Source organism: Clinocottus analis, unplaced genomic scaffold (assembly GCF_023055335.1).
Source record: "Clinocottus analis isolate CAN_PGR_092001 unplaced genomic scaffold, fCliAna1.0.p SCAF_9, whole genome shotgun sequence".
Taxonomy (NCBI): Eukaryota; Metazoa; Chordata; class Actinopteri; order Perciformes; family Cottidae; genus Clinocottus; species Clinocottus analis.
In genome coordinates this window covers 11,896,408-11,918,696 of record NW_027176251.1, presented here as the reverse complement: position 1 = coordinate 11,918,696, position 22,289 = coordinate 11,896,408, and the positions used below count along the sequence as shown (strand labels likewise).

General features: G+C 42.5%; 1 protein-coding gene across 9 annotated transcripts in view; it reads left to right on the top strand.

Moving 5' to 3' along the window:
• Nucleotides 1-22,289, top strand: part of syngap1b (synaptic Ras GTPase activating protein 1b) — a 126,256-nt gene that overhangs the window by 9,142 nt on the left and 94,825 nt on the right. For all 9 annotated transcript variants that reach the window (XM_068569937.1, XM_068569942.1, XM_068569938.1 and 6 more), the window contains exon 2: nt 21,069-21,409. In XM_068569937.1, the coding sequence (XP_068426038.1) occupies nt 21,069-21,409 (341 nt within the window). The remainder of the gene's footprint in view (nt 1-21,068; nt 21,410-22,289) is intronic.

Below are 22,289 nucleotides of genomic sequence, written 5' to 3'. Positions count from 1 at the left end.
GCATGCAGGACCAGCTGCACACAGCCATCATCCAGGAAACTTGAGGCAAGGAAGCACAGAGGCTCCCGGAAAAGAGTAGAGTTAGTAATGTGCATTGAAAGACAATAAATTATCCAGAAGGAGAGAAGAAAAGAGAAGAAAGGAGAAGGAAGATGAGAAAAAAAAGAAAGAAGAAGAGGAGAGAGAGTTCAACATTCCAGAAGAGTGATGAGTTTTCCTGGATGCGATTGAATGAAATATAAGACAAGTGTGAGACTCTGTTGTTTGTGAATCACAGCGCTGTCACACAGGTAGGAATGGATGGCGATGAGAGGGGCTTGCTGGGTGCCAAAACCACACTTTTTAATTTTTGGATCTCACTTCAGTGTCGCATTTAAATTTGGAGATTGCAAACCCTCCTCAAGAGCATTCAATATTTACTCGTGCCATTTAAGAACAGAAGGGAATAAATGCCCCTATCCAAAGGGCACCACACCAAAGAGGCCATTTTTTTGGAACGTCATTATTTATTTAATTTTGAAGAGAATGATTAAACCAGTGGTCATTGTTGTGATGTTTTGATGCGTTAATATTGCTGGATTGAGTCCTCTCACACAGAGAAATGTGGCACCTTGTGCACCTCTTTAAGCGCTAAGTAGTTGCGTCTAATGGGCTTTTCTGGTAATTTTTCCTTTCAGTATTTACACGCTAACGCTAGCATTTTCTAACCGCTCTCAGCTCTGGCACGAGCCGACATTACAGTATTTATGGGTGAGACGTTGCCTTGCAGATGCTACAATCCAATGTCAAGTCCTGACCCCCAGGTCCTGCAGCTTGGCTTTATGTAACACAATGTAGTGGAAAATTAACATATGACAGAACTTCTGTACGCTAGGCTGCTTTCTCTCACGGGATATCATACTGTGAGCACTCACACACACACTGTAAAGTGAAGAAGGCTGGACTTTTTGATTCAAAGGAGAATATCGGATTTGTGGTATAAATGAATTACAGTTGGTGTAGAGTGTCAAACGGTGGTGATTTCATAATGTCTCGCAGTGCAAACATACTGTTCAGTCAGCATTTTACACCTGGGTTGACACAGCTACAGCTTTGTGTTGGGCCTTATTAATTATCACTTTACTTCAAGGTCTGAGAGAGGTCGAACACTCAGGCCAGATTTAAAAGAATTGCTATTTTAAAAAGCCATATGGGGATTTAAATATATTTCACATTCCAGACCGGACCGCATAAAGAAAACAAAGGTTTGATTTGCATTGATCTTGAACTGCAGCGTTATTTCTTGGGATGTCAGTTTGCTCGTGTTCGCCTGTCTATTTTCATCAGCAGTGGCTGCAGGACTCTGTCACTTCAACTCACAGAACATATCAGCAAAGAAAACATCTCATATGATAACAGGACGCTAATGTCTCGCTGCTTCAATTCGAGTAAGGGGTTGTTGTCCGATCTTTCAAGTGATGTCATCACCCCACCTCATCTGGATGAATTCAGAGGCGCGGAGTTGATATACTGTAACAGGAAGAGCTGAATGATGAACGCCAAGCCGCCCTCCAAAGACAGCATGCACTAACGCGGTGCTCTTCCAGCATGGGCTCTCGCCCTTGGACTGTATTTCTGTTGTAATGCGAAAGAAAGCAGGCAATACCAAGACATTGTGAGCCACGTGAATGCATTCATGGAGACCCTGACTCTGCTGGGGGTTGGTAGTTTATAGCTGGCAATCTCTGAGTGAATTTTTTAAACCTTTTATTTATCCAGGGAAGGTTTGCTGAGGTTTCCCCGCCTGCTTCTCTTTTAAGCATTCCCCCTCCTTCTGCTTTTTTGTTCACATAGTTGCACATTCAGGCCCTTTGGAGATGCCTCATGCAGCTGCAGTATTCCTCAGGTGATTACTGAGCATCCCCGCTGGAGGTGCTGGGGTTTAGCAGCCCTGCCCCGTCAATGATTGTTGTTGAGGCACAGGATTTTGTTTTTCTCGCAGACCCACAGATTTGAACCGGCAAAACAACTTCACGTCACGAGCGCCCCTCTCAGACACACCAGGGAGAGGAAGAGTGTTAACTTGCCAAGGATTCGGAGAGAAGATGTGAACTAATGACATCTGGCAGGAATGGCTACTGCTCACTGGAAGCCCACTGCTTATGTCTTATTTGCGGTGAAGGGCGGTGGATGTGCTTCCGTTGGAGGTGCACGTCCGTTCGTATTAGCGCCAAGATGCGACGGGTGCAGAGGCCCGAGGTGAGCTCTCAGGGAGCGGGCGATGACATCACTTCAGAGCGTCTGACATCACCAGCGATGCGGATGCATGAATGAATTCCCAGTGACACACGTGTCTGTGTTCACATAAACACACTTCAGGGTTGAACGATGGTCGACAATAGGTATCAGTAGTTAATATGACGTCACAGCAGACGGGCGCAGTGAGCAACCAGTTGGAGAGCAGGGACAGATATTTATGTTGGGAGACCAAAAACACTCTTAAAACAGAGTGAATATTACATTTACATTCACCAAGTGACCAGGAACTTGCTTCTTAAGGATGTTAGAGGTTTTTGAACGGTTACGGATATTTTCAAATTTAAAATTTCGGACAAAATAATGACTTGATGACATTTTGGACAGTGATGTACGTAAACTGCAACTTGACTGGTTGAGACGAGGAGTTAATATACTTTACTGTACTGGACGAACACAAACACACACACACACACACACACACATCAAATAAATAAAAAAAGATGTCTGGAAAGAATCTGTCTAATCCTCGGGGTGCGCACAATAAAGACTGCTGAAAGCAACAACTGGAAATAAATGATTTGCGAGTGCAATGAAACAAACAAACAATGAGCTTTTTTTCTGTGAATATTCCATGAGATGATACAAATACCCTCACACTGTTTCTGTAATTAAAAAAATCAGGTCATGTATTACAGCACTTATGGAAAGGTGGCTGCAGAGGAACTCCTTTCTTTCAAATTCAGTATTTGTTGTGAGCTCAACATTGTGTTCTGGCAGCTGAACTGCTGCTCTTTACCCATTCAGTGTGTGAGTGTGCGTGTGTGTGTGTGTGTGTGTGTGTGTGTGTGTGTGTGTGTGTGTGAGGGAGAAAGAGAAGATGTGTGTGTGTGTTTGTGTGTGTGTGTGTTTGCAATTGTCAGAGTATCTTATGTAGTTTTATTTTTGATTGTTTCCATGTGAATGTGTCAACTCCCCTGTGTGTGTGTGTGTGTGTGTGTGTGTGTGTGTGTGTGTGTGTCTGTGTGAGTGAGTGAGTGAGTGAGTGTCTGTGTGAGTGAGTGAGTGAGTGAGTGAGTGTTCATTTTGTGTAAAAAGAATAATAGGAACACCTGCTCTTTCTGTACAGTAGACATACCAGATGAATCACGTGGCCCCTTATTAATTTCCTCTGCAACAACAAATCCACCTCAACCATGACAGAGTGTGGATGTGGATAAAGCAGAGGAGACATGTTAAAGAGGTTGAAGCTCAGCATCACGAAGGCATTCCTAATGTGTCTCACTCCGTGTGTGTGTGCGTGTGTGCGTGTGTGTGTGTGAGTGCGTGTGTGTGTGTGTGTGTGTGTGTGTGGTTCATGCTCCATGTACTCGCTGAATAGTGAGCTGTGAAGAATGAGTGAATGTGTTATCCCCGCTGGAAGATGTGTGCGTGAAAACATATTTTTGTCTCATACACCGACGGCTCTGAAAGGCCCCCGTCGTTGTTAATGGAGTTTTGGAAGCATGTGCACTGATGAACTTTTATGGGAAGTGACAGTGCAGTGATGGTGCGCCATGTAGTCATGAATATCTAAGAGCTGTGGAGTGGAAGCTGTCAAAACACCCTGGTTAGTGTTTTTTTTAAGTTCTCCAGGTCTGAGTAGACTCGGATGCCCGTTGTTGTGGATGTGGGGATCCCCTGACCTCTGCTGGGGATCCCCTGACCTCTTCGGATCAGCAGGGACTCTCATCCCCGATGGTTCTTTCATGGACATTTACAAGCTCTTCAGCGAACCCATCTGAAGCCTAGTTCATGCTTCTGCGTCAGGTCGACGCTGTAGCTACGGCGTCGACCTGACGCAGAAGCATGAACTAGGCTTGAGACGATATCATCTGTTGACTAAACCAATAGAACTTTATTGACTCTGTTTTGGATCTTGGACAAACCCTTGGATTCACTCAGATGTGATTTATGCAGTGGCCCGATCTATTCTGATAATAAATAGTTGTTAATTGTATCATTTCTATTAAATATCCAGTTATTTTAAGGGTTATGTCTTCCAAAGAATATTTGGAAAACCAGGCTTCATTAATTTTACTATGAATAAATATATCTTGTGATAATTATGATGAATTATCGACATCAATCAAAAGGTTTGGCCATGTCATCCAGCCCTGCAGCCTACAAAGTGACATGCCTCCACGATACAAGACTGCTCTGTAAAGTCTTTGCTGCGCAATGTCTTCTGATTTGAACAAGAATCTTCATTTCTTGTTCTCTTCAAAAGGTTTTATCACATCATTCAGCTTTTACATTCGCTGTTCTCTGGTTTGATCGCGACGTCAGAGCCCTTCACTCTCCAGCTGAGGTACAGATAATACTAAGGTTTCAAACTTTGCCCACAATGCTCAGTTAAACAAGCAAATGTCAGCTGTTCCCCATCGAAGCTAAATCAACCCCACATAAAGAATTATTTATGTCCAACGCACAAGATTGAACAAGCAAGGTTTCGTAGTGCGCTGAAGCACAAAGAGGCTGCGGTCAGTTTGTGGCTTTGAAGGTTTCAGCTCTTCCACAACCCCTAAACCCAGCATAGTGATGTCAATAAAGAATGCCAGCGGCCTGAATATACAGGACATCGTTTTCATTTTAAGAGTGCAAAGCTGATGAAAATGTTTTGTTTTTTGTTTCTACAATGTTCCGCAAGCGCTCCAGTCTCCACATAATAACAACAACAAGTCCAGACACACTTTATTCAGAATGATAAATAAATGTAATCAAGTCCATCGACGTTTCAGCTCAGGGGATCAAAATGTTAGTGGAATTAATGTAATCTACATTATCTACAGTGTCTGTCTATGAGCACAGCGTGCAGCTCTTATCTGAAGCGTCCTGCCGGTGAAGAAACGCTGGCTGCTCATTCAGCTGAGAGATGGGCCAGGTGGAACCAACTGTGTCGGTCCGATGGTCTTCATTTCACTGCTGCCAAACAAATGACGGTCTCCTAGATAACCCTTCTCGGAAAGATGATACGCATTTTTAAACTGAAGCGGCTTAAAGAACCTTTACTGCGTTAACATGGGATTTCTATGCCTTTTTTTTTCGTTATCCGAAGCTGTTGCCAGATTGGCTTTTCATTCAATTTGTTGCTTGTGTGTAGAGTTGAAGTCTGATTTGCTAAGACAGCAGCTAATTATGCAATCAAAGATTCAGACTGACTTTCAGGCAGACGCTTTGAGTGAAGGAGAGACTGCAAGGTGCAGGTCCAACATCTGCGAGCTCAAAATGCAATGAAATTGTGGATGTAGCAGTAGAACTAATGCATCAAAAACAAGGTCATGCATGCATGATTCAACCCTGCGTAAAGTATAGTATACTTGTAATAATGAAGGTAGCTAATGTCTATGTTTTTAAGTTTTGTGAAACTAATGCTACAAAAAAAGTCATTAATTTAACTTCTAAGGTCAAGGAAATTACATTAAAGGGCAAAAGGTGTTTACAGGTGCCAGCATCTGGTCAAAAGAGTCAACAAGTTCCCTGCTTAACCACAACTCTGTTTAGGTTTGTGTTTTTATTTATTTTTACAGTGGTAAGACGGTCAAACCTTATTATAATGCCCTCTTTTTATTTGACCCACTATAGTTATATATGTTTTTGTGCTAATTCAGGACAGATCCCCAAAAACGTTTCGCGTGCTCATAGTTTGTGCTCCGTCACTAAAGTTTATTTAGGAAACAAGTTGTAAACTGTGCTTCTTTCAGGCTGGTGCACCTGTAAATATCCTATAAATAACACAAGTTTACTGTGGAAGAATGGGATCGTACGGAGGCACATTGTTGGTCCTATGTGTTATTCAAAAAAGGATATTGTCGTCAGGCTCTGCGGTAGTATTTTGACTTGGGGTTACTGAAGCGCTATTGGACCCAGGCTAATACAATTCCTTCCTTAAGGCATGATGACCTAGCTAATCTTGTTAGTTGTACTCCAAAACGTGCTTACATAAAACATACTTGCTACGCAAAATTAAAAAATATTTAAGATTCAAAAGTCAACACAATAAGTCAATTAAATAATGCATAAAATGACACATACTGTATTCATTACTCAGCTTTTGTGTAGCTCTAGTAAGGAGGATCCTTTATCATGATGGTGGCGGTCAATAAACTGCTGACTGATTTTTTTGACCCCAAAGGACTCCAATTTGATGAACAGCAGGACTTTACTCAGTGCAGCTCCACAGCTGGTTTACTGAAGTGTGACATGGACGTGGTTAAGACAACAATAACTTGATTGGGGTGACTTTCCATTGTTGGTATAATCGGGAATATCCTCATGAGTGACTTGAAAAAGCTCATGGACGTGAAAAATACAGCCTGATTTATAAGAAAAACACACACACACATGCTTTTTACATAAAAGAAAGAACAGACTCACACTATTTTAGGCACATTTTTATTCATCCTTTATTTAGGGGCCTTATGATTACCTTATTTAGGGTTATTTTTGTTTTTCACAAAAAAGGATGTTCTCTGAAAAAAAGGTTGTGTTCAATCTGTGACGCAATAAAAACGATTAGTTTCTTAACTAAATGGAAGGTAAAATGTTTCCAGTGTGTTTAAGTGCAAATATAAGAGTTACTCTGATGATTACCTGGATTAATATTGTGAATCGCAATTATTTTTGGCCCAAATAATCATTACATCCATTTTTTATCGTCTTGTGAATGATAAATAATGGTGGTACAAGTATTATTACTTTCTTCTTCCACTACTTTGTCTGACTTCTAAACTACAGTTACTCATCATAATGCATTTTGGCCTTTTGATATGAAGGTGTCTAAACGATTCCCCGTAAGTCTGCCAGCTGTTCGTCTGCTGGACCAACAGGAGTTAAGGTGTTATGAGTGAGAACGTTCAGCGACGACCCTTTGGGTAATAAGACAATGACATAGTTCCTAGTCTATCTCTGGATTGAGGACAGATGACTATAATTGTTCTTTATCTCTTAGGGACAGCTTGCATGGCTCGACCCGCTTTCAATCTGCTGGTGACCCCGGCGAGACACAAAAACACACAGGGGTCAGGCAACGGGGAGCATGACTTGCAAAATCTGCTACGCAAGAACAGCTGTGGTTCAGCTCAGCTCAATGTCGGTGCTTCAGAAAGACGTGCCAAAGAAGATATAGTACGACACATGCGTTACAAAGATTCAACATCCAAAACATACAGTGTAGTTTGTTCTTAAAGGGGTACACCAGGTGTTAGCCAGTTACAGCACATGTAAGGGCAACTTGGCAAACTACAAAAAGCAAATGCTCTCACTGCAAAATAAAAACAGAGATTATGACATCACTTTTTCACTATGACATCACTGATTAAGTAAACAACTCAATACCATGCCCTTGTAGAGCCAACTCGAGCACCTCAATGCAAAATCACGAGGGTCTAATTTTCATAAATCAGCGACACAGAGTACGGTGAATGGAACAACTTTTGGTTATTTCATGCTGCCACATCTGTGTTGCAGCCAGTAAAACAGTGGGATTAGTCTGCATACGTTATCAGCAGCTGTGATGGGAGCTCAGTGCTATAAAGCCCTCTGACACTTTGGTGATAGGAGGTTTAGAATATCTGGCGCCACAGATTCAATTATCATGGGAGGAGATAACATATTGGCTTACTGTACCATGCTGTCCGAGGCAAACTCAGTGTGAGCAGTGGCTCAATGTTAGGTGAAGCCAAACAGAACCGGCAGCAATTTTAACTAGAAGACGGGAGCTTCTATAAACCTCCCCCTGACATAAATAGTTCTGCTTTCTCAATCTCCGCTCTGTGCTTTATGGCAACTGCAGATGCCAGCAACAAGGGAAGGTATCTCTCCCTGCTTGAGGGGACCTACATAAATATTTAGCTGTTATTTGTTGCAAATGACTGACGCACCCAAAGAGTTTGTTGGAGAGTTGGTAACTCTGGATTTGATAACATTTGACGGTTGCAGGCCGTAAAATAGCCACCACAGCTATCGTCGCATCGAGGTTTGTTTCAGCAGGCTGCCGAGAGCAAAGAGCTTTACAGCTGACGTTAATGAAGGTTACATTGGTTTGCATTACAGTGCATTCCAGCTCTACTCAGTAAAAATGAGTATTGTGAGCAACGGTCAATTATAACACGATCAGGATGTGTGAAAATGTAATCTTGAATGTGAAATGTAGTTTTTGTCAAAAAACTTGGAATAAATACAGTGTTTTTGAAGATGTTTTCAGTGTGATATTAAATATATTAGACATAAATATATAATAGAGGGATTTTATGACCTGTTTAACTTCCTAATACTAGCTCTAAGCAACTTACAACAAAATAATACATTCAGTAAAACTACTAATGCTAAGATTCTTTAACTAAAAATACAATAATCTATTTCATCCTCATTTTTAAAGGAATTAAAATAATGACATTTATAATATTTGCACACACTTTGGGACAGCTGGATCATTTTTTTAAAAGTTGGATTGCCCAAGACAATTGCAATCAGTGCTCATCTGATTATTGTGGCCTCTGGTGCAGCTCTGCCTCTGAGAGATGCTAATATTCCTTTTTGCTGTGATAATTTCTTTGGAAAGGAGTTATAATAGTTTACTTTTATATAATATTTCTGTTGCAAAAGCAGTGTTGCTGCTACAATATATATATATATATATATATATATATATATATATATATATATATATATATATATATACATATATATATATATATATATATATATATATATATATATATATATATATATGGTTTAAATTAGCAATCAGACAGTAGCGCCATTTTTGTCGTTGCATTTTGAAACTGCACAAAGTTATGTGGTATTACTTCACACACACACACACACACACACACACACACACACACACACACACACATACAGAGCTCCCCTTCTCCCCATTCATCTTTATTTTCTCCTCGCAGCATATTACATATATCACCTTCACAGTCAGGTGGAGAGACTCCCTCTGAATGAAGCAGCAGCAGAGAGACGTCCAGCGTCTCATTTCCCCCCACAGTGTTTCATTATTCACACCCCGAGTGAGAAGGGCCCCGCAGAGCAACCTGGAGACTTTCCTGTGTAGCCTGTCGGACTGTTTAGAGCAAAATGCAGGAGAGATCTAAAGTGAGGAAGCGATGAAGAGATGGTGGACTGGGGAGATACGGGCAGAGGAAGCATGGGAGTGAGGGAGAGGAAGAGCAAACAAACACAGGGCGTGTGAGAGGCGGTGCGTTCCCATTTCTTAAAATTATTTCACTTCAAGGGGAATCCTAATTTCTAAATCAAGTTCTAAGTCTTACTATTTCTTCTGGAAGGTAAAGATAAAAAAAAAGGATGTGAGTAAAGTCTTGATTACGACACTGACTTGGCATGAACAACCGACATTGTGTGGATCGGTGTAGGCGAACAAAGGCACAGAAACAGCCCATGTACCTGCTCACCGTGACCCGACAGAGACATCTGAACGGGGGGCTTATTTAATTTGTATTTTTGTATGACCACTAGCTCCCACATTATTGGAAACATTGGCAAAGAGAGATTGATTCTTAAAAATAATATATTTTCATCAAAAGGCAGGAGAATGCATCGTCCAACATATCCGATGGACATACACACAAGTCACGTTTCATATCTGGGCAATTTTAATTGACTTGACATTTTGAGAGAGACATGGCTGGCGTGAGAGAGCGACAGTTATAGTTAAAAGACATTAGGTAAGTACAAGGAGAGACGCGCACACACAAAGAGGGAGAGAGTGAGAACGAAAGAGAGACGCAAAGAGAGTTGTGGGAGTAAGTGTAAGCGAGTGGGAGACTGAGAGCGAGCCAGAGAGCAGCGGAGAGAGGGAGCATGCTTCTGCACAGATATAACAGGCAAACCCAACTTTGCTATCGGCCAAAGCTTGAATGGTCTCAAGCTGCTCCTGTCATTCATCTGTACTTACTTGCATGTTGAGTCTGGCCCATTCAGAATCTCAGGGGAGGGGGGAATGCTTGCTTTTACATGATGTTCGGTTTATCAGACACTTGCATTGACTTTCACCAATGAAATCAAACATGTTGACGTCTGTTTATATCTTTTTGTTTTGTAAGCGCACAGCGTTATGGTGGTAATATGGTGGAGATGTCTAAGTTTCAAAAGGGCTACATTCACATCTATGTGATGTCGAGGCAAATGAATGGCGAGGCCCTTTTTTTAAATGTATTCATTCATTTGTTTATTTAACGGGACAATGCACACCAATCAACAGTAAAACAGTTAGCCAGAGAGGTTCATTTTCATCTGTTGTCCCTGACCAGATTTCTTGATGGCAGCCTGAAATAAAAAACTGTCCAATAACATAATGCAGCTAAGATTCATCGATAGACAGACATTAACGTATCAACAGACGTATTCACATCAAAGCAAAAGAAAAGTGTTCCTACAGTAAAAACACATATAAAACACTGGAGGCACGTGACATACATCAACACTAAAGAAGACAAATGCACATATAAGTAAGCAGCCAGGACAGACAGTACATTCATGCTTCCACACCTGATTGGTCATCTTGAGGCTGTTCGAGCCACTGCTGCCACGAAGTCATGAACATGGATGAACACTAAAGTGCTGAAGTAATTTTGTATTTGTTCATCGAATAGTTATCATCGGATAATCCTGACGTGTGTGCCCGTGTGCAGAGTTGGAATTTGGCATGGCGATCAAGACGTGTGTTCGGAGAAAGAACGGAAAGGCCACGTTTAGGAACGGGAGGGATGAGACAAAGACTCAGGTAGCTACATTTGAATTTAGATTCGGAGAGGCAGAGAGGAACATCACAGAGATCTAGAAATAAAAATAGAAGAGTGTGAGAGAAGATGGAGGAGTGAGAGAGAACAGGAGAGAGGTGAATGGTAGACATGTGATTCTGGGACAGATAATTTAGGTTTTTAAAAAAAATCCCAGATAGAGAGGAATATTGAGGATGAAAGACTGGAAGTGTGACAGTGTAAAATACAAAAAAGGAGGAGTGGGAGGAGCAGCGATAGAGATAAAAGGTGGGTCACATCCAGGAAGAAGAAGCCAGTGAGCAAAGGGGTACAGGGCTGAGAAACAGATGGGCAGAGGGGGAGGTTAGATGAGGAGGAGGAGGGGGGTGTTAGAGAAGAGGCTGCCAGGAGTTGGTGTCGAAAGTTGGACTTCATTGGGATTCATGGTGGGATGATGGCCACATGTCTTCCCCTTTAGACATATTGCATTTTTTTTTTTGCTTGATGCTGTCATCAACAGTATCTGTTCACTCAGTTTTACTATATTCAAGGATCGGTTTGGATTTGGTCCAGTCTACCTCACTAGACCTCATGTATGTAAGTTGAACCATTGCTCCTCCCGCTGCCCTGGAGCATCCCTTCGTCCGAGTTAAGTCAAATGAAGCTTGTGACTTCCAAAATAGCGTCTTTATTCCTTCTGTGTGTTTAGCAATGCACTCCGATAAAATTGCAGCACTCACGGTTGACAGTTCAAATATCATCTTGCGGTCGTTCTTGTCAAAGCCTGGTGCCTACATTACCCACAATGCAGCTCGACGGGCTGACAGTTCGGCATGTGTGGGTGCGCTTTGGCTGAAGCATCAGTGAAGTGTCCCTTTTAAAGCATCAATGTGAAACTTCCTCCCAACACCCGGACCGTGACAGTCTGACAATCACGGCCACCTCAAGGTATGCTGGAACTGGACTTTAACTCCAGCTTTCTCTCTAAAAAAAAAAAAAATGTTTTATTCTTCACACATCTACGTCTGCAACTTTTTGTGTGAACAACCGAGTGCAACAGCACAGATGCCTTTGAGGCCAGCCTCTCCTGTAGTGATCGCTGTTGCGCCTCTTTTGTACGACGCCTCACGACTCGTGCCGCTCTGGAACAGCAGGTTGTTGCCTTCAGACGGGCTTCGATGACACATCGCATGAACTAGTTCATTCCAGCGTACTCCGGCCTTCGCGGCGTAGCTTCAGCAAAGGATCACTCGACGGTATATTTGGTACCTTTTGATGTGTTTGACGATGTTGCGGAGCGTGGATTACTTGCCTGCGTCCTCGGTGCCAACTTACGCTCACGGTGTGTGTGTGTATATATAGTTAGAGATGGAAAGAGAAAAAGAGAGGGGGGAGGGACGGAGAGACGGAAACGGAGAGAGTAAGAGAGTGAGAGGGAGGTACAAGTCAGTATTTCATGGATGGCTGTGTTGCTATGGGAACAAGATGTGGGCTCCCTATTCCCAAAAAAGTGTCCTCCTTCCTTCCTCCCTCCCTTCCTTCCTTCCCTCTTTCCCTCTCGCATCACATAATTTCTCTCTTCTTCTTCTTCTTCTTCTTCTTCCTCTTCTTCTTCTTCTTTTTCTTCTTCCTCTTCTTCTTCTTCTTCCCCTTCTTCTTCGTCTTCTTCGTCTTCGTCTTCTTCTTCTTCCCGGCGTCCACAGCGTCGACACCTCTCTCCTCCCTTTCCCCTCGATTTCATCCCACCACATGCCTCTCTCTCTCTCTCTCTCTTTCTCTCTCTCTCTCTCTCTCGCCCTCGCTCTCGCCCTCGCTCTCTCAATCTCTCACCCTCTCCTCTGTCATCCATCCTTTCCCCGCCCACTCATTCACCTCTCTCTCTCTGTCTCTCTGTCTCTCTCTCTCTCTCTCTCTCTCTCGCTCTCTCTCCCACTCTGCTGCCCATTCTCCTCCTCTCCTCTGCCTCCCTCTTCCCCGTTTTCCCTCTCCGTCCTCCCCTCTCCATCTCTCTGTTTGCATCCCTCTTTCACCCTGTCTCTCTGATCCCTCTGTCTCTTTAACACTCACTTATATTCTATTCTTTTCTCGGTTGTCATGGCAATAGGCTGGGGGCGTGAGGGAGCGAGCGCGAGCGAGCGAGCGGGAGTGGGTGTTTCGGAAGTGACATCTCTTGGGCAGTAACCTTGTTTCCTGTGTGGTGGAGTTGGGGGCGGATTCAAGGCGCTTGCAGCGCAGCAACAGTGACGCCGCGTGGACGCTTTGGGTGAGCAATGGGGAACCCGGGACGCGCCGCGTGAGGGCTGGGTGAATGATCTGATAGGTGAGGATACGCTCTCCCCTTCTCCCACTCTCTCTCTGTCCCACACACACACACACACGCACACACACACGCACACACACACACACCGTTACCCCCAGCCGCTCCTCCTCTTTGAACATCTCTCCTTCATGGCTGAAGTGGACTCATCGTAGGAGGTGAAATTAAATTAAAAGGGGATCAAAGCTTTTTTGTATTGCTCTCGGTCTCCACACAGACAACACAGCACTGCACTTACACTTAGACACAAACACACATGCATACAGACACACACATACATTTATTTGCATTGTAGTATAGCAGATGGTGAGTGTACACTTTAGGCATCATGGCTACAGGTTAGGAGGTGATTTTGTACTTCCAAAGCCTTCCAGCTTTTCGAGTAGCCCTGCAGAAAACACACAGTACTCAGTAAGGAAGTATATTGCAGGGAGGCTCTGATCAAAGGTAGATATAGTACTGAAGAGCAAGTTAAGGTCTGATGGAAGGTATGAATCAGTGTTTAGGACAAGGGGATGTATACACACGGGGTACACTGTGACTATAATGTACAATATATTTAAGTAGTAGTTATTAAAGCTGCTTTATTAATTTGTTTCGGCCACAAAATTTCCATGACAAGCCATCAAATTTCAACCCAAACATAATTTCACTTTATAATGTAACTAATGTGAGCAAAAACACTTTTTTCAGGATGTGTATTTGGCGACCTGATCAATTTCAGTCCAACGTCAACTCGTTTTCGAGCTTTGTTTTGGTTTCCGTTCATGTTCAATAATGTTCACCAGCTAGTATACTAACTGTGTCTGTCATTTACCTCTTAGCTGGCAGATCGACATTCGTTTGAATTCTGACCCTATTAGGACTCTTTGGTATCCGGCCATGATTTGATTGAGCCACATTAAATACAGTTTTTTTTTATCAATGACAATGTGGTTTCTTCTGTCGCTTGCCTTTATTCGGTCACGGTGACATTTTACTGCCATAGAACCCCTCCGGCCTCATGTTACCTGACACAAAGAAATATTTCAATTACTTCTACGCCTGGGAAAAGAAGGGAGCACTAGTATCAGATTGCTGGATGATGGTCTCTGCAAACGCCCTGAGATTATGTATCAGGATATAAAAGTTGGGTTGGGGTAAAACTGCTAAAGAGAGAGAGGAAGTAGTAGGAAGTAAAGTAGAGCCAGAGGAAGGTGACCGTTCTCTGTTGATTCGACTCTACGAGCGACACATTTGATTGTCAAAGCTACAGCTGGTTATGTTCTTCAAAAAACTTTCACGTTTTCTTGGTTCAGCAATCAATAAATCAAATGTTTTTTTTCAGTGTGTGCTAACAATATGTCTGTTTATGTTCATAATGCTAACTTTTTGGTGGTGTGTTCAGAGGAGATCTGACAAGACAGGCTGTTAGTGTTGCTGACCTGGCGACTTTCTCTGTAAATTTATATGACTTTTGAGCGAGTGCTGCTCGCTCCTTTCATTGGCAACACTGTGCTGGGATTTTTAGCTGGATAATTTTCAAGAGCTAACATACTCAAACACGAACCCAATAGATTTATTGTAGAACATCACAGTAATATCACAAATATTAAACTGACAATTTTTGAAACAGTTTTTTAAACTCCAAAATGAACGTGTCGAAGTCCACATTTTACTGTGTATAATAAAAAAAAATAGTCTTTAAAATGTGATCATTAAAATCACATTAAGTAATCAGCTGTAACTGCAGCAATACGGATACAATTAGTTTGTCACCTCCTCCGACTCCGCCAGTAACCCCCTGAGTGATGGTAGCCTGTAATTGGCTCAAATAAAGTCACATTTTCATAATAGAGATACCTAATTAAAGCAGAGATCCAACAGATATGACGGGTGCAGAGGTAGCGTCATGATGCAAAATGCTGTTATAGCACTGCTGTCATTTTACACAGCTGAACAATTGGTCTTTGGTTGTGTTGCTCATACGTCTTTTGAGCTATTTGAGGAGAAGTCGGGGTGAGATTGTGAGCGCTTTAGATTGCTCTGTGTGTGTATTGAGTTTTGGAAGCCAGAGGTCTCGCCACCCCGTGGTGTAATCATTGAGTAATTGGTATTGATCAACAAGCCTATCAACCCCCCTCAGATATATTTAGGTAATTTTGTGCTATGGAGCAGATAAATTATACTGATTACCTTTTTAATGAAGCAAAGCCGGATTTCTGAATTAAGTTTGCTATCATTTATTGTGCCGCATGCTCATGCCAATCCACTGGCATAGTCAAAACTGATGGAAGTCTAACGAACTGAAGTTTCTTCTTCCCAGAAATTGAGGGCATGACAAATGTGCTTGTTCAGCGAAAAGCCTCGCACTCCTGGGCCTCTGTGACCCCGCTGCTGACACTTGACATGCCTCGCTTGACTCAGCGCTGCCAGCAGCCCACTGTACTGCACATATGCACCACTATGACTCACAGCTTGTCAAAGTGCAGCACTGCATCTATTCTCGCTACCTTCCATGGATTCACTCTTGGTAAAAAAAAAAAAAAAAAAATCTGTATTCAGTCTGTTCATTTTCCGTTTCGGAGGCGACGCTATGTGATACTAGTGCAGCCGAGGTCACAGTAATGACATGTGCACCGTGTGGCGCTGTCTTTCCTCAAAAGTTAAGATGCTTCCGTCCGCCATGCTTGCAGGAGGACATTATCTGCCCCGGGCGGCCCGCGGATATTGCAAGCTTTATTTTTAGCGCTGTTTTGGAGCTCAGCGATGTGTATAAATCAACATTAGGCCTGTCGGGTTCCGGTAATGACAACGTTGACTCAGGCTGACCAGTCATCCGATTGGTGCATGGGACTCTTCTTTGTAAACTGCAAAGGATGGCAGAAAAAGGAAAAGAGCCCACGGAGAGAGTGAAGGCGAGAGAGGAACAAAGGCAGAGCGAGGAGAGAATACAGAGAGCCGGCCGCGGACAGTGAATGAAGGATAGAGAGAAAGACGAGCGGAGAAAAAAAAGGGGCGTCTCAGCATTTCTGCTTGTGCCAAATCGTTACTGTACAGCGTATGTGCAGCCTGTATGGTAAGAACGGACAGACAGAAGAATGAGCCTGCTCATTGAAATTCTGTCCACTGCGCTTCACAGGCCCTTAATAGGCAGCCTCGGGGGTGGAGAGGTAGGCCTACAGTAGAGTAGTGCAGATTGGGCTGTGGATGACTCACGCTGCTATCCTCCAGTGAATATCTCAGCATCATGACTTTGCTCTGCACAGTTACAAAGTTTGGATTCAAGGGCTGAGGTGCTTTTTTTGGAGGGAGAATCGAGGGAGAAAGGGAGAGCGAGTCACAAAGTGCTTTACGTCTCCGACGCCCTGTGATGATGACCAGCGTTCGATGGAGCACTTACTCAGCAGCTATCACGTTCTTTTTTACAGCAAGGGGCTTTCAGCCCGACACACCCATCCACTACGGCGGACTATGTATAGAAAGAGCGGAATAAGCTGCTGCTGGTGCCCTCTTAATGATGAAACGAGATGCCAGAGCATTTTGTTTGACGCAAGCTGCAACACTTTTACAATTTTCCATTGCAACAAAAATATTTTTTGCCATGCGGCCTTTGAAGATAACATTTGCAAACAACCCGCTGTGCAACACAACTACTCAGAGCATATTAATAGAGTGTAAAGCCGTGTACCTTTAAAATGCTTTTTCAGCTGTTTTACCCGGGATCGTGACAAAAGTTGTAATGAGACTCATCCTTTCCATTCAGAACCTTTACAATTCATCACACGACACTCCACAATATGCATTACCTGAATTTTGTGTGACTATCCTGACTGGCTTTCCCCAGATGGATGTGGAAAGCATTGGAGAACCACAAGTAATTTGGTTTAATTGTGTTTTTACTCTCAACTCAATTGCACAGAGAGAGAAAGAGAGAGCATTTTAATCATCAAATAAAAATAAATCAGCTAGTGTTGCTTTCGTAAGCATTTATTGGATTTTTCCAGGAAAATGTGTATTAGAGAAAGAAACTAAGTTTATATTAATGTATTCACATAGAACAGGAACTTGACCCTTATATCAAATATTGTTGGTTTGTAAATTGGTGAGAATTAAGAGAGAAAATGTGGGGCTATTGCTGCAATCATTAGATTATCAATGAGTCAATTCTTCAGCAACTGCTTTCACAATTAACTCATTGTTAAAGTCACTTTTTAGGTCAAAATTACATTGGTTTACCAGGTTCTCGAATGTGAGGATTGACTGCTTTATGTCGTCCCACATTAAAGTAAATGGTATATTATGGGGTTGTTGGCCGTTGGTCGGACACCTGAAGACGTTTGATGACATCACCGAGTTGCCTTTCAATCAATAATAGAAATAATCTTCAGTTGCAGCCCCAGAAAGCGCAGAACGTGTTCTGCAGGATTAAACCGCCTGAATACGCTGGAAGAAAATAACTAACAAACGTTCCAGATTTTGTCATCCTACATGCTTCAGTCGTTTCCACTTGAATATCCCCTTGGCTCTCTTAAAAGAATTGTGCAAACACAAACGCTGAGCTGAGGCTCTTGTGACCCTTTAATGCTCCCCATCACTGCGTGCACTCATAGCCCCGAGTTACTATACAAATATACAACAACATCAACAACCAACGATGTCTATATGTGCAATTTCCTGAGTGTTCAGAGTGATCATCTGATTGAGGGGTCCTTTAAGTGTTGCTTATCAATATCAAAAATATAGATTGCTTTTGGTTTGAGCTGCAGAGTGTTGGAGATATCGGCTGTGGGGTAGTCTTATAATGGGACTCTATGGCACTCTGCTTGGGGTGCTCAAAGCGCCCCAAAAAATACAGCAACGTCACTTTTCAGAAATCACAATTTGATTTCTCAAGGTTGTTGTGTTTTATGTAGGAACTATTTTATTCCTCCTGAACTAAACCCTCCAACCGTATCAGAGTGCAGAAGGAAGTGTGTGTCTCCTGACGGACGCAGGCATCTCTGCGGCCAATGTCCCAATCTAGATTCATGAATGCATCGATATGTATGTAGAATCTAGATCTATGAAATCTAGATTCATAAATAGCACTACTGGTGAGAGGAAATGTAGACATACTTTAGATTTGGGGGTGAACTTTCCCTTTTATTCAGGACACCAAACCTCTTGCTTCCCCAGTGAGAGAAAAACACAGTGTGACCACATGGTGCATGTATGAAAGATAATCAACTCTCCATGCTTCACTCCTTTCCGTTTTTTGAATTGTCCATATTAATTAGCTGTGCCTGGTGAGGAGCTCATCTATATTTCAGCAGCTTGATTCATAATTCAAACAGGAACTTGCAAGATCAACAGAGTTGTTATTTTGCCACAATTAGACGGTTGCCTGTTGTGCTTTCCCACCTCGGCTGGGGACGGAGAAGCACTGCAGCCGTCGACCGCCTGGAAAAATCTGAGCGCTGATGACGCGGTAAAATAATCGGTTATGACACGCCGATGAGTGTTGCATTGTGGGCCACAGGTGACTTGTGTCCTTCTGACTTTCAAGAGGCGAGAGTGCAGCGGCCCAGTCGCCTTGCCAAATAGAGAGTCAAATAAATATCCGTCTGTGTGTGGTTGTATGAAAATGTGCGTACAGTATGTGTGTGTTCCAGCCTTGTTGAACACTCCGCAGATGTTGCAAGTGTAAGTTTGGCATTTCATTGATACATGAGGTGTGCGCCACTGGGGAAACATTCATTTGGCCGACACACACACGCTGCGGTGACTTCTTCTTAAACTTGTTCACCCCAAGATTCGTTGAAAAACAATCAAAATGTTCTTATTGTTTTTACTTCGAAAGATTATCTTCAGTGCAAATTAGTCCAGGACTCTCCCGCTGGACCAGAGCACGTGTTCGGGATGCGTTTGGAGTGGGGACTTTTAGGGAGATATTGCCATCTTTTTTATTTATTTTTATTTCTTAAGTTTTAAACAATTATGATTGATTCAGCCATGTTCCACTAAACTGTTTCTAAAAGAGCGGAGAGTCATTGACTTCGGGCATCAGTCAGGATGAAGCGGGAGAACCGCCTCGAGACGTTTGCCTTTCTATTCGTAGCTGAAAACGATGAAATGCTCAGTGGCATAATCTGAAGCAGTGAGAGATGCTGCTGTTGTCTCTCACTTCAAGGGAAAGAAGTAAAAATGTCTGGCGCTTAAAGAGAGATAACAAATAAGAGGAGCAAGAAAAAAAAGAAGAAAAAAAAGCAAGGTCAATATTAGAACAGAGGCATCATTTAGATTTTGATCAAGTCACAAAGAAAGAAAATTGCAACCAAATAGTGTTACTGGGCCATGAATTAGATTGTATTACTGGTAAAAGCTTGGATATATTTGCACATGCTTGATTTATTATGTACCCGATGTGTTTCCTTAAGTTAAAACACAGGTTAAAGCAGTGCAATGAGGCCAGGAAAGTTGGAGCAGCACAGAAAGAAAAGACAAAGTGCCCCATTTACCAAAGCTCTTAAGTCACACGTTTTTTTATTACCTAATATGAAATAAAACAGCTACTCTGGGAGAAAAAAAGTAATCCATAATTATGTCTCAAATACTGTGTGATCAATTTCTGAAATTAAACAAGGCACAGAGCCCTCAGATACAATTTTCCTTTTTTTCCCCACATCTTCTTGATTGATCCTCAGAATTAAAGATAACGTCAAAGGTAATTCTGTAAGCCCACCGAGGAGATTATGGTTTAGTATCTCTGTCTGTCCGTCAGCAGGAGATCTCAGGAACCTTCGGAAAGAACCGTTAAATTAGGTGAAAAGCACAGCTTCAGGCCACGGGGCAGGTGATTAGATTCTGGTGGTGAGCTGGCTCCAGGACTTCTGCAATTAGACAATTTATCATTTTTAGCTGTGACTATGAAACTAACAGAGATGGAGACTTGATTACACGTTTCAGAGGGTGTGTTTGCGAGGATGTTGTGTTCATAGGGAAAAAAAAGTGAATTAGTTTCAGGACTTTTACAGTAGTTTAACTTTTTTTAACAGAATAGGTTTGACTCGCTGTTTAGGAAAAGATCAATACCACTCTCTAGAATCAGTTAGCTTAGATTAGCATAAAGACTGGAAACAGGGGAAAGCTAGCCTGCCTCCGTCCCAAGGTTGAAGAAACGATCCACAAGCACCTATATAGTTTGTTGGTTCTAGGAAAACAAAAACTATCAAAACAAAATGTTGAGGTTTTATGTGTTGGACTATCTTGCCTTCGGACAGAGTTAGGCAAGCTGTTCCCCACTGTTTGCAGGCTAAGCTAAGATAACTGCTGTATGTAGCTTAAGATATGAGAGTGGCAACGATAATCTATAAATCGTGAAAAGAATGTGAATATGTCTCAAAATGTCTCACTATTCCTGCGATGCAGATCTTTTTCTGCTTTGTTGTATTGATACCGCTTAATTTATTTAATGCTGCTGTTTAGGCCTCATTGTCTTTCACACACATTGTATATCCTGCTCAACAAGTGCATCATGAATAAGATGAATTCCGTTTTTTATTATTGAACACTCCAGAATCCGGTTCTGCTTCCAGCATTGTCCCGCATGGTCTCATCATGACCAATGCCCTCTTTTCAAGCCGGCCTATCAAGTACAATGTAACGACATCTGGCACTGACATTATGAGGACAATGTGTCACAGCATCACCGCCCTCCTACCGATGATCCTAACTGACCTTCACTTTCCTCCCTCCCTACCCTTACCTCCTTCTCTCCTGTCCAGATGCAAGGTGTGCCGTCCCCCCCTCCTATCATCATCACCATCATCGCACCCCGGTCCAGTCCTTCCACGCTCCCTCCTACGACCGTCCCGCTCACGAACGTCCCATCTACGACCGTCCTTCCTGCGACCATCCCACCTACGACCGCCCCCCCTTCAGCCGTCCTTCCTTCAACCGTCCTTCCTTCGACCGTCCTTCCTTCGACCGTCCCTCCTTCAAGCTTCCCTCACACGAGCGCCCCATTTACGAGCGTCCCTCACACGAGCGTCCACCCCAGGACAACTGGAACCCCCATCTCCGTGTGAACGCCGGAAATCCGATCTACATGTTGGACCAGGAGGAGGTATTGCACGCCACACACCAGGAACGCACTGATACTGAAACGAGGTTTGCAATAGTTGAAAAAAAGGGGGCTTTCATTTCATAGTACAAAACCTCAGGGGAGATATTTATCACGTGGGGAAAAGACTTATTTTTCACCCTTTGCACTAATAGAGAATGTACCACTTAAACGTAAAAAGAAAAGTATAAAGATCGTAACATTTTTAAGAAACATTTGACTCTCCCGTAATGACCATAACTCATAATATACTGTAAACATACATACGGCAATTAATATAATGAACTATGAAACATTCACATCACATATTACAGGAGTAATGTAATGTGTTACAGCAACAGCACTTCTCTCATTGAATGAGGGAAATAAATCGTCATTTATATCGACATATTGATTGGTGCAGCTTTAATTCATATTTTAATGTATGTCTTATTAGCAATACATACTTTTTAAAGATATCTTGATTAAGACAATAAATATTTGACAAAGTACTTCCTCATCTCTTTTGGGGTAAAACAGGTATACAGCATGAGCGCGTTATAAAAAAGTTTCTTATAGTAATTGCTCTTAAAAGATCGTACAACGTACTTTCTAGCTAATATATGTTAGCAAGGAGGTCAGAGGGATAATGTATCCAGAGTCTAAACCAGAGGGCCCAGCTTCTCAGCTTTGCTTTTGGTTTAGTTTCAAGGGCAGACGTTAACTCTTCTGCTTGGAAACGTTTGGCAATCCTCTGCATTGTTGAGTGTAAGCGGATCATAACTGTGTAACCAACAACCTCAAAGATGTGTCACATCTGTGAGTTATTGGTAAATGAAAAGTTGAAAGTGACGTGTTTTTAGTGTTCACTTCCTCAATGGGCCTGATCTTCTGGGTTAGTTAG